The following is a 13087-nucleotide window of genomic DNA, read 5'->3' on the forward strand; positions in this document are numbered from 1 at the left end:
AGCTCTGATACCATGGTGTCGATTTTGATGCAGGTGAGCATCTTGTGCATGATCTATCTTCCTGATTTCCCAGGACTTGCTGCATATGGATCATCCCAAAGCTCAAATTGCCCCTGTAAGCTGCTGTAATGCTTTTAAAAACTAAGTGAAAGGGATAGACACACATGATGATGTTTTGTCTGTCTTTGTTTTGAGGGTTTTGTCCTACCTTTCCCTGCTTACGGTTTTGCTACTCTCCTTATGTGTGAGTTTTAAGGCCATCATGTGAAATGGGTGTCAGTCTGTCCTCTAACGTAACAAACAATAGGACAAGGGGGAATGGCCTTCAGTTGCATCAGGAGAAGTTTAGGTTGGATATTAAGAAAAAATTATTCACCAAAAGGGTTGTAAAGCTTTGGAACAAGCTGCCCAGAGAAGTTGTGGGGTCACCATCCCTTGAGGTGTAACAGAGGTGTAGATGCGCTGCTGAGAGACGTGATTCAGGAGTGAACTTGGCTATGCTAGGTCAGCGATTTGACATCGTGGTCTTGAAGATCTTTTCCAACCAAAAAGCTTCCACGATTTCAGGCGATATTGCCTCTCCCAGCAGCAGCCGAGCTACTTCTCTTTGGCTGCCTCTCAAGTGGCACTTCTTTCAGGGGGATGTAATAATAGTCATCTTAATCTTATTCATTTTACTTTATTATTATAAATTAAGATTATTATTTGAGGGCGGGAGAAGGAGCGAGTTCCCCGACCGACTCCTCTGCCCCTCCCCGACTGGGGCGCGGAGACCTGCGCCCCGGTGCGGGAGGAGCAGCGGGGTCCATCGGAGGCGGGGCAGAAGCGCGGGCGCAGACGTGACTGGCTGTCCGTGCTTTGAGTGACAGTGCCGGCACCCCCACCCCACACACGCCTCCCGCAGCAGCGGGGCCGCTGTCGCCGCGCAGTTGCCGGCATCCCGGGCAGCCGTGCTGCCCACACCGCCGCTATGGGCCGCGGGGCCGCCCCGCTCCGCCGTTTGCTGCTTTCCTTGCTACTTCTACCGACCTCGGGGGCAGGGGGACGGGCAGCTGCCTTAACGGTGGCAGAAGCGGAGGCGACAGAGGAGCTGACAGAATACCGAGACCCTTGCAAAGCTGGTAGGAAAGCGGGCGGGATGCAACTCCGGGAGAAGTTTGCAAGTGCGGAGGTGGAGGACAGGTGTCCCCTCGAAACGCTTCTCGGTGTCCCAGTGCTACCTGGGACAGGCCCCGGGCCCACACACCCTCACTCTCCACTCCCGACTAGGAGCCGCCTCGGCATCTCGCTGCCCTCACAAAATCCTACCAGACGCCCGGGCGAGCATCCCTGCTGCTCCCCGTCCCGCCGAGGCGTCCCGCCCGTTGTCGCCCAACTCGCGCCTTCGGTGCGCCCGTTACCTGTGGGTTGCATCTCCGAGTACGAGGGTACGACTCGGCGGAGCCGTTTCCTCCGTGTTCCCGCTCACCACCTGTGCCCCGCGCTTCCGACGCGAGATCTCCCCTGCAACGCTGGGGAAATGCCCGACGGCACTTCGCGTTTTGCTCTGGGGTTGTCCGTCCCCCGTCGTACCCTACCCCCTCCTCCCCCCCAAGCTTTCTCGGTGCATATTTGCAGCCTGCTGGCAGCTGTTTCAACTTGTCCCGGGGTCCGGTCGGCCCGAAGTTGCGGTGCGTGCTCCGGGAGGCGGGACGCGCCGGCGCTTCGCTGGCTGCCTCTGTCAGCGCCAGCCTGCGGGCTCTCCTGGGTGTCCCCGGCGGGCGGCCGGAACGACTGCCCCGAGCACCAGCCTCCCGCTTGTATCCGCATACTTCGGGGTTGCCTCTGTGCAGGTTACCGCATCCGTTCCCGGAAGCCTCCAGCTTCCTCGTCCAACCCTGTTTTAGAGTTTTTCGTTCTCGTGCATTGCACTTAGTCGCTTTTGAGTTTTTGTAACACAATTTAACAGTCTGGTTTCTCCAAGAGCTCCTGTCATCCTTAATACAGTAATTCAAAAGACATATGAACCCCGTATTTTCTCTCTGGAACAGTCGGTAGTACTCCTCGTCTGAATGCTACTCCTTTTGGTTTCAGCTATCAGTGAATGTTGTGACCCTGCGAATTGCTTCTCTGCTGGGAAATTGGCAATCAATACCTTGTTAGTCTTGTTCCATTTACAGATAACTTTGTGCAAAGTCCTGTTTTCCTGATATTGTAGGAATCGGAAAAAGGAAGGAGCTTATTTGTGTGTCTTGGTCTTTCTTTTAAGTTGTTCTCTGAATGCTCTCCTAGTAGCTATTCCTCAGCGTCCCTAAGTGATAGCTTCCCTTGTTATCAGCTCTTTCCTGGCTGCTTTTAGTGGACTTGTAGTTGTATCTGCTCACATAGATGAGCTCTGTCAAAGCAACATCTATCATAACCCCTTTGTCTTCTATAGCAAGTTGTTTAACTGGCCTTGTATGTGAGCTGTGAGTGATAGATTTTATTCCAAAATTCAAATTGCATTCCCTTGTATCAGTAAGTAATTTGCTATTTGATACATGCTTTGAGGGGGATAATTAATTCTTTTTAATCAGTATTGTACCCAAACGTGTTTTAACTGTGTTTGTATCTACTTCTAAGTGGTAATGAATTCAACTCTCTCTCTTTCCAGTGAAACTAGTTGGTAGTGATATAGTTCAGACTTGGAAAGCTGCAGGTACAGTGCTTTGGCCTTCCTACTTGAATATGTACTATCCATGCTTTATCCTCAAAAGCATGGTATCCATCTGCAGTGTGCCATGCTTATCACTTATTACATAGTTATTACTGTCAAGTAGTACATGGACGATGAGGAATGCTCCTTTAAGGAGCATATGTTCTTACAGAGAACATTTGCTTTGACTTAACCTATATCAGACAGGGAGTATGTGGCAGCAAAGAGGACAACTAAATTCCCCACCCTGCAATATACCTGCCTTTGCTGTAAGATCTCTTTTTTTTCTCCCCATCTCTCTTACTTCTGCACATACAGCAACAATAGCCTGGACAGCTAACTGCAGCCTCCCTTTGTTGTATATCCTCACTCTTCTGGTGGGCAGAACAACTTTGTGTGTTATTCCTGTCAGTTCAGTCAGGATCAGTCACAGAAATTATCTTTATATTCTGACTTCTTAGTGCTTTGCCTCTAATGCTATCCCAGTGTCTCCTTTCTCATAGAAAGGAAAGAGCAAACAAGACCTCTGGTGGGTACATGTTTTTTTTTGTGATTCCTTTTCTGGAGTCCAGGACCAGGCCAGTGTTTGACAGTGCTGGCACACTGTGGTGGAGGCTACTGGACAGTCTAGCCCAGCATTGCTTAGGCTTTCCTTCATGGGTGTGGAGGACAGTGCTGTGCCTTCAGCGTTGCTGTAGCCTTTTGCACTGGTGAGTGCTGTCACCAGCTTTCTCAAGTTTCAGACTTCTTTTCTGTAGAAGAAAGTGACTCTGGCTCTTTCGATCTGTTCTGGCTGGCTGTGCTTCCTGACTCTCTGATACAGTTTCTCTCTATGTGAGCCGTATCAACCTAAACTGCAGAGCACTTAGGGAACAAGACACTCCTTGCATGCCATATACTGACTCCAGTTTTTAAAGTCAGCCCCAAAACAAAGCAAGCATGACTTGTACCACACAGACCCATGTTAGAACCGCCTCTTCCCCCCCTCCCTGCATTGCATTTACAGCCTTCTTTGTTTTCTAGTACTAGACCCTCAACAGAGTAGGTGTTCACTGCTGCAAACACCATCCCAAAAGGTTAGTTCAGCCAAGATTAATGAGCGAAGACATCTGTTTCTGTGAGTGAAATGAGGTGAAGGCACCTCCGATGGAGCTATCCCTCCAAGACAAGTGGTATCAGGGCTGTTGTCTAATGCCTATGTAGGAAGTCTATTATGCTCTGATTCTGTGTGCTTGTAGCAGTGACAAGTCTTCTTAACTTCTTTGGGCCTGAGTTTCTCCACTGGTGAGGCAGTGTCAGTATTTATCGTAGGGTCATGACTGGTGGGTAGGCAACAATTACAGACCTACTGCAAAGAGCTCAGCTGATTGATGTGTTTTGTGAGGGGAAGTTTGTGGTAGTCTGTGGAAACAGTGGGCACTGCGAGTCTTATGGTGATGTTTCTGTTGCTGCTGTAGGCATAGGCTCCTGCACACAGTCTTGCGGCTTCAGATTGTATGCTGGCTCTTAGCCCATTGTGAAGACAAACTACTGCTCCACTTACATGTTTTCAAAAGCTTTTAAAACTATAGTGCTTTACTTTTTTTTTTTTTTTTTTTTTTTTTTTTTTTTTTTTTTTTTTTTCTGCAAGCTAATGGCTGTGACCCAGAGGCTGTGGTGGATTTAGATTTGACAGGTTACGAAGCTAAAGCTTGCCAGTTTCTCACCCTGCAGCTCATGCCCTGAGGTTGAGTGCAGGCTGTTGATGGTTGATCTTCTATACTGGAATGAAAAGCCTGGCACATGCTCCTCTCTACTGCATTAGCTAAGGGTGCAGTAGTCTCCAGCAGCAAGGCAGGATGGACAGTACAGGGCAGTAATCTCCTGAATCACTGCAACTGCTGGACTACTGGTATAAACATGTGTCCAGTTACCTGCGCTGATGGGCAATATCTCCACTGCTGTTCAATCTCTTAACCTCAGCCATTCAGGATTTCCTTTTCCTATTCTGTGGCTACCTTCCTGCATTTTTGATAGGGTATAAAGAGATGGGCAAATGCCTGAATAGCTGATAAAGGGATAGTTGAGGCAGGGCTGCACTATCAGTTTGAGTTGCCAGGGAGGTGTGATAGTGCTGACTCTGTTGGGTGAGTTTTGCTGAGTGTTGTGGCAGGTCACTGAAGCTTTACAAAGGGAATGGTACAAAGGTTTCTGCCCAAATCTGTTCCATTATAGATGGAAAATGACTAAGTTTGACATGTGTTTTGGATAGATCTGCTTCTCAGAAGGTCCAGCTAAGAAAGCCCAGGCCAGGGTGCAGATCTGAGTCAGGCTGCCTGACAGACAGGCAGCAGTAGCATGCCTGGTAAACAAACCAAGAATAACCTCTTTGAGGCTTCTCAGGAAAACTGGGACCAAAGGAACTAAGCAGATTGTAATTTGTTGTGGTAGTTATTTTTGTTCAAACTTGTATTGGAGATGAAGGGTAGACTCTCTGAGATTCAAAGTGACTTCTGGAGATGGTGTAGCCTGACTTGAGTCAGCAAGGGGAGCTGGAGGACATAAATAGTAAGGAGAGCTGGGCACTGAGTAATGTCCCCTGGATGTTTACAGGCTCAGTGTCCCTTTCCCTCCAGCAGCAAGTATTTCACAAGGCTCTTTTCTACTTGCCAAATCAGCAGGTGAGGACAAGAAGCTGTGATTTGGTCTCAGTATCCATTAGTTCTTGGATACTTCAGCTCCTAGGCTGGTGCCTCCTGCCCTTTGTGAGATGGAGACATGGTGTTGCTACCTGAACCCTGGCATTTCCCATGGTAGCTCATCTTCCAGAATGAGGTCCATCGAGGGTGTCCTGTCTTGGAGCCCCCTGTTTCTGTTTGCTCTGGCTAGGCAGTGTATTCTTGAGTGACATGTCTGTCTATAAGCTGACTGAGTCTAAGCATGGAACAATCTGCAAGTCTTGACTTCCAGGCCAAAGAGATGATGCAGTGTTTCTCTGTGCAGGTGTTTGCATTAGGAGGCAGGCAGATCAGCTTCTGAGACAGCCGAAATGGCCTAGGTATCCTGCTGCCTGTGTGTGTCTTGAGTACCCCTCAGGAGGGTTTACGTTACTGAGGAGGGCCAGGCTAAGGAGGAGTTTCTTATAGGTACCAATAAGCGCTTGCAAGCAAGTTCAGCTTCTTTCCATGAGACTTTGATCAGAGAGATGGCTTTTGCTCTGTGCTGTTGCTTGCAGTGCTCCTGAACAGACAGAGCCTGTCATGGGGAGGTTACAAAATGGGACTGGGACTCTGGCAGGGAGGTAGCACCAGGAAAGTGAGTTAATCCCTATGGATTTTGTGGAGTGCTTGGGATGTGAACTCAGAAGGGGAAGAAATGGGGCAAGGGCTACAAAGGAGTGCCTTTAGGGAACTAAGCAGTCCCATCTCTATCACTGTAAAAGTTGTTGGAGAATCAGTCTGGCAGGGAGAGTGCAGCTTTTCCTGCCAAGCCACTGCTCCTTCAAGTTGTAGATGCTACCTGCGCAGTCTCAAGGTACCACTCTGTGTCCGTGTTCTTGCTCTACTTCCTGACTTGATCCAGCAGCTTGTACATGCTCCACGCCAGAAGTCTCACACCCTGAGTGCTGTCCTGAGAGGCATAAAATGTGCTCTGCTGTTGTTCTGTTCCTCCTAGCTCCCCCTAGGCACAGTGCCTTTGCTCTGGAGGTAGCAAATTTCATTTGGATTGTGGTGCAAACATCTGAAGTTTTGTGCAGATATTTCTGTGGGCAGCTGAGGAATTTGCTGTTAGGAACTGAAAGCCTTGAGGTGATGATCAAATGAGAAAGGGGAGAGAGAGAGTCTATAACATCCAGGTTGCTTGAATATTGCTCAAATTTTGAGTGGGATACAGATGCTGTTTCCTCAGTTGGAAGCAGATTTGTCATGTTAACAATACATCTTGAAAGCTCTTTTTAGGCCACACTGTGGATACAGCCAACCCAACTCTTTATGAGGGCCTTCCTGTTGTTCTGCTTGGTTTGTTAGGGGAGTGCTTTGAAGGAAGAATCTGGGACATAACTTAGCCTGTGAATTCCTCAATGCTGATGCAAACTTTTATAGAGGAAGGAGAAAACTTACCAGCAATCATTCCTATGATGTTTTTTCTGAGTATGTTGTAGGATGGGTAAAATGTTCAAGGAGGAAGTTGAATGAGTCTTTTTGGGTGGTCTGAGAAAGAATGAGAGAACAGACTACTCAGTCTTTAATTTACCTGCTTTGGAAAGGTGACGGCAGGTATAGGATGGAAAACAGGTGGGTGAGGACTACTAGAGATACTTTTTTTTCTGCATGTTCAGTTATGCAGGCATTTGCCATTGGGGAGACAGTTTTGAAGAGTGTTAATGCTGCAGTTGAAGTTTCCTCCTCAAAGGGAAGTCTAAGGTTTCTTTTGTTATATCCTAGCCAAGCACAAACTAACTGCTGGGACTTACGGAAAAAATAACCACCAACCATTTTCTTGAAACTGAGATTCCCAGACAGAGAAGCCATTAACTTGAGGAATTTAAGAGCAAGACCCTGTGATAACTGGGAAAAGAGGTACTTGAGGTTGGATCTGAAGCCCTTCTAGTGTTTAGCTGGCTACATAAGATCTGACAAAAACATGCCTTATCTTTGCTTTTTGGGATCCTATTGGATCTCCTTGTCTTGCATGAGACCACAAAATCGTTGTGGTTAGAAAAGACCTTTAAGATCATTAAGTCTAACCATTATTTAACTCTACTAAGTCTGGTGTTGAACACGTCCCTTAGCATCACATCTACGTGTCTTTTAAACACCTTCAGGCACTGTGATTCAATCAGCTGCATAGGAAGCTTACTCCAGTGTTTGACAACTCTTTTAGTGAAGAAGTTTCTTCTAATATCCATCTAAACCTCTTCTGGTGCAAATTTAGGCCCTTTCCTCTTGTCCTATCAGTTGTTATTAGGGAGAAGAGATCAACTCTGACCTACCTCACTACAGCATCCTTTTAGGTAGAGCACGAAAGTCTCCTCTCACCCTCCTTTTCTCCAAACTAGACACCCCCACTTCCCTTCATCAGGATCATTTCATCATCAGTGAGAAATGTAATGCGCAGTGCTGTACCTACCCCTTGGGATTTAACAATAGACAGGACAAGGGCTGGGCAAATTTAGAGCTGTTTTGGTTTTGTTCTGCTAAAGAAGACTGCTAGGGTGGGGAAAAGGTTTTTTGAGTTGTAGTGAATACACTTCTACGAAAGGGAGCAGCTCACAGTTCTATGCCCTTGCAACAGTCTGTGTGTGTTTGATCAGTGAAGGCTGCTTGTTTCTTAGGTGTTCTGCTGCATAAGATCAGTAAGTCACAAAACACTGGACAAAGGCACTTGGAAGCTGTGCTGCAAGTCTTCCAGGTTTCCGAAGTGCACAAAACCCAGGATTTTTGTTTGAGGCACTTTCCACTCATATAATTATATTCTACCTTCACAGTTGTGCTTTTATTCTCTTCCTGTCCTAACCTCCTGTGTAGTGTGCCTACACCTTGCTGGAGGGCTAACACAAGAACTTGCTGTAATTTACTGGTAAACCAGCTCTCTCACTGCTGAAACTGTGTCTGTCTCCCAGTTGGGCGGCTGCTACCCCAGTTTGGAGAAGATGCAGCTTCAAATACCCACTGCAGTGTGTTCAAGCTCCCATGTTTGTACTTGGGAACAATGCAGGTGCTCTGTGCTTGATACACTCAATATTTTAGCCTCTTTTTTCTAATACATCCATTTCCTGATTTTTTTCATGTTGCCTTTGTTGCAGAGACTCCTGTGCTTTCTGCCTGCTTCTCCCTACAGAAGTGTTTGCTAGAGATCTATTTCAAATGTTCCACTGTCTCCCTTTTCCTGAAGCTCTTTCCAGTTCTTTCTCTGCTTTCTGCCTCAGGTGTTCTGCAGTACTTCCTCCCCCAGGTTGTGGGGTACCCTATCTCCTCTGTCACCCCAGCAGTAATCTGTCCTGTTTTCCTAGGGGTCAGTAGGTTTCCTCTTCCTCGCTCACCAGACAGCAGCCCTGTGCTGTGCGTCGGCCTGCTGCTGTGTGTGGTCCTTGACAAACCAGTTCTGTACAACTGGCTCTTTGCTGTAATAGATGGGCTGCTTGGTCTTCCTCCCCTTCCCTCTGAGCAACTAGAGGGAAATGGGAGGGGTCTGGCTTCTCTGAATCAAGAGTCTAGAGCTGTCTGTCCCATGGAGTTAGTGCCGGGACTGGGGAGAACACTGACCCTATGGGAGGTCTGTATGCTCTTTTTGGAGACAGGCAACTTGGAAGGAAGGAGACACAAGACATGTCCTGTGTCCTGGGTCATAAGTATTGCAGGTATGCATCTGGAACAAAATTGCTTTCAACTAGGGTTAAAATATGCTTTCGCTCAGAAAGAGGTGGATGATTGAGCAGAAACTGGCTCTTGTTTTGATTCAGCTACTAGGTCTTCTGGTTGTTTTTTGGTTGTCTTTTTTTTAACCTCCTTTGCTGTAGCTGAGCTTCTGGAAATGCTGATCTCTGCGGGTACCTGTACTTTGACATTCAGATCCACTCTAGTGCTTCCTGAACAGGAAGGTTGCCTGTCAACAGAAACTGCTTAAGTGTTCAAGAAGCCCTTAATTAAAGAGCTCTCATTGACTGACTGACTTCTCTTTCTTGGCCAGTTTGTGTCAGCCCAGCTTGGAATGGAGAGAAATGTTTAACTGTGTGTTGAGAAAGAAACCCACATGACACCCTGTCCACTGGTAAATCAGCCTCTGTTTTGACTGATACAAGTCATCAGAGATCCACATGGAATGTGGAATGTGAATGGAAATTCACATCCTCTTGTGTAATTTTGTATTTGTGCAAATGTCAGCACCATAGCACAGCATTGTGAGGCAGAAGTTCAAGTCTGCTGAGAATTTTATCTCTTCCCGTTGAGAGTTAGTGTTGGAGTATGGTTGAGTCCCTTTGTTTTCTTGTTAAAAGCTGGTTGATGTGGTTCTGAATGGTGCCCAGAATTAATCTTTCTCCACTTCTTGTATCATAGCCATGGATATTGTCAATCTCCCACACCTCATCAGCATGACTCTGCAAACAGCATTGCCTGATGAGCAGCATTTTCATTTGCTAAGACCTTTGACAAAGTTAGTTGTTTTGGTTGGCATTATTTTGGTTGTTGAATTTCAGGTGAGAGATGCTGGGGGTTGTTCGTTGATTTCAGAGAGCAAAGTTTGGAGGAGAGATTTATTTACAAACTGAGGCCTGCCTCCCATTAGCAGAAGGGCTGTCTCTGCTGCAGGGGCAAATGGCTTTGTGGAAGCAGAGGACTGCCTGTACTGATGCGTGTGTTGGCAGGATGCTGTGTGATGAAGGTCTTGGTTCAGTAAGACATTGGTTTTGCTTTAAAGTTCCCTAGATATAAAAAATACTTAAATGCTCTGAAGTTGTAAAGCTAAGACTCTGTCCTGCAGCAATGCTGCCATTCAATCTACTGTGAAGCTTGTGATGCAGTTCCTTGGACATGAAGATATGTGGCATCGTGTGATGTGACATGGAAGTCTTTCTCAGACTGCCGTTCTGTGCAGTAAGTTTACTCTGAGGCTTCCTGAAATACTGGTAACAAAGGTGCCTTCTGCCTGCATTACCCATATCTGTGTTGCAGAAGTTGGGTAGTGGGTAGCAGATGAGGCAGCTCTGCAGAAGAACCTTGAACAGCTGCATATGAAAGGTGTTTGAACTGTACTGGAGTCAAGAGGCCCCAGACTGAGAAAGAGCAGTTGGTAAATGATTCTGACAGGCAGTGAGAAGACACAATCTAGTGACCCACAAGGTCTGTTGTCTTTAAAGGGATGGAAATCAATGCACCTGCACTTCCCTCACCGAGTATCTTGGGCCTAAGTAGAGCTATTCCTTGGACAGCCCTAATGTCAATATCTCAAGCTAGATATGGGCAGGAGAGTGATAAAACTGCAAGGGTCTGCACTTCTTTTAGAGAGCCTGTCAGTAGGATTGCAGTCAGGAGAAACTGCACTTGGCTTTGGATTTGTTTGTTACTCCAAAGGTCTAGTTCAGAATTCTGTGGCCACTTGATCCTGCCATTGTCCAGCTGAACCACTTCTGTTGGTCTGCTGTCTGTGTGCTCCCAACAGGAGTAAGGCACAGCTCTTTTTCCTAAAAGTGAGTTTTGAGACGTTTTGGCCACTGTTCTAAGAACTTTCAGAGCTGTTTGTACAGTGTGACTTCTGGTGCAGCCTGGTTTCTGTGGGTCCATTGCAGTTACTCAAATTAGAGATTCATCAACCATTTTGGTTTGTCTGTGCTGGCATTGCTGCCCTGGGAAGGCAGAGATGCTCTGATTCTTGGGTCTGACCTCTCATGGGAGCTGTGGTAGCCTGTTGGACTGTGTTGCCCTGGAAGAGAGGTCTGTTATTTGCTGTGCCGTTAATGCTGGAAGTGTATTTTGTTCAGTGACACTCTGAGCTGCAGCTGGCCCATGTATCAAGCTGCTGCTGTGTTGTGTAGTTGACCGCTGCCTGGATTTAATCTCTAACCTTTGATTGTTCTTGAAAGCATGTTCTAGGGATTGCATTCCCACCCACATGGCTCCTGTGACCCCTTCCATTTCCTGGGTGTCTAAGTACAGAACAGAAAAGATTCATTAACCTGGCAAGTAACCTCTTTTTATGGGGGAAGTGATTTTCTGTCACGCTCTGTTAGATCCTATTGATTTCTGTTTTTTCCCCTCCTTGGCCTCTTCTGCCATATATTCTCTTCTTTGTCATGCTTCAGTAGGAAAGTGATATGTGATATGCTGGGTTGTTTTTTGCTGCTTCCTGGTCAGAGAACTGGGATCTCCCCAGGCTGTTGCTCAAGTGCCCAAGTTTCTGCCTTTTCTTGGAAAGCTTCGTTGTCTAGGTAAATTGCTGGTTAGTAAAGGGATGTTGACATGTGGAGTAAAACCTCCTGGTTGCCTTTTTTCTTCTTGATATGGAGAAGAGCATGTCCTGTCCTTTTACCCTCTTTACCTATTGTACAATCCCTCATCTCCTGGCAGAGGTATGACGTGTTTGCCATGGAGTTTGCAAGCATGCGTGAAATGAAGACCCTCAGACCATCAAGTATGTCTGCTTATTGTGTCCTCCTGGGCAGTGTTTTCAGCTGGGCCTGGATGCTTTTGAAGTCATTGTGACTTCCATTGCTACACCTCTGTTTGGTGTAAAATGGAAGGAGTTGCTAGGTTTGGGCTCTCTCGCAGCTTTGTAGTTATGGATGTAGATTGTGGCAAGTGTGAGGGGAAGAGTCACGTCCTTGGAGCTGGGTGGGAGAGCATGGAGATGTGCCCTGGTTCAAGAGGTACAGGACATTCTGTGCAAAATTCCACACAAGGAATGAGAAAGTGTTTTCTTCCCAGGGAGTTCCCTTCCTTCTCTGCAGATTTGTGTGTTCCTCCCTCTGGGCAGCCACTGTTATGCTAGTGCAGCTATGGCTAAGATGAAATATTACAAAGGTGAATGCTAAATAAACACTGTCTGAGCAGGATACTTCAGTTTTGAGAAGCCTGTTGCTGCTTACTAAATGTATTTGATTTTTGGACAGTGCCTTCCTGGGATTCAAGGCAAGTATTTCACCAGCTGGAGAAGCAGTTTTCCTCCCAAAAGTACACCTGAATATTTTGTATTAGTTTCTCAGCTTTCATGGTTCCTGCTGAATAGCTCTTCTTTATATATGAACATGTTATGGTAGTCCTTTGTAGAAGTACTGCAGCTGAAGTGTCAAAGACTTAAAATCTAAGGGAGCATCATTTCTTCTTTTAGACTTTTGTATTCTTATAGGAAACTGTCATCTGAAGGCTGGCCTTTGCACTGCCTGTCATGTTGCTCCTCAGTTTCAGCTGATCAGAATGAGGAGCTCTGCCAAAAGGAGAAATAAAGCTCACTGCAGCAAGGTTTGTTATCTGGGTTGTCCTAAAGAAAGACACAGGAAGATCAGATCATATTAATTTACAAATCTTAGGCTGCACTGTCCCTAAAATAAGCAGATAAACCCTGAGGGGTCATCAAAGAGATATGAGCCTTTTGTTGTCCAGGCAGACTGATCCACAGTGATGTGGAGAGGAGAGCTGTGCTCCTAAATCTCAGCAAATTGGGTTCTGACTGGTGCCAGGCTGTTTGAAGGCTTGCTTTTCTGGCTCATTACATTATGTGGGAGAATGTGGGACATTTTTGTAGGGAAAGGGAGTCAATACTTTCAGTGACATACACCAGGGAACTCCTGGCGACCTTACCAGTTCATAGTCTTTGCTTTAAGTTCTGAGCATGTGTAGCGAAACAAACCAGTAAATTAAAAGGTCTTAAAAGTGCATTCAGTCCAGCATTTAAAGTTGTTTCCCTAAACTTTATTTCAAGGGTTTGAACTTTAAGTTT

At 46.4% G+C, this 13087-nt stretch overlaps 1 protein-coding gene across 1 annotated transcript in view; it reads left to right on the forward strand.

Annotated features, from left to right (window-relative positions):
• The first annotated feature begins 956 nt into the window (after positions 1-956).
• The window catches only part of TLL2 (tolloid like 2), a 98556-nt gene continuing 86425 nt past the window's right edge, over positions 957-13087 (forward strand). Inside the window, exon 1 of the mRNA XM_064144858.1 lies at positions 957-1121. Coding sequence (XP_064000928.1) covers positions 971-1121 — 151 coding nt within the window. The 5' untranslated portion in view covers positions 957-970. The remainder of the gene's footprint in view (positions 1122-13087) is intronic.

This window comes from Pogoniulus pusillus, chromosome 6 (assembly GCF_015220805.1).
Source record: "Pogoniulus pusillus isolate bPogPus1 chromosome 6, bPogPus1.pri, whole genome shotgun sequence".
NCBI classification, from domain to species: domain Eukaryota; kingdom Metazoa; phylum Chordata; class Aves; order Piciformes; family Lybiidae; genus Pogoniulus; species Pogoniulus pusillus.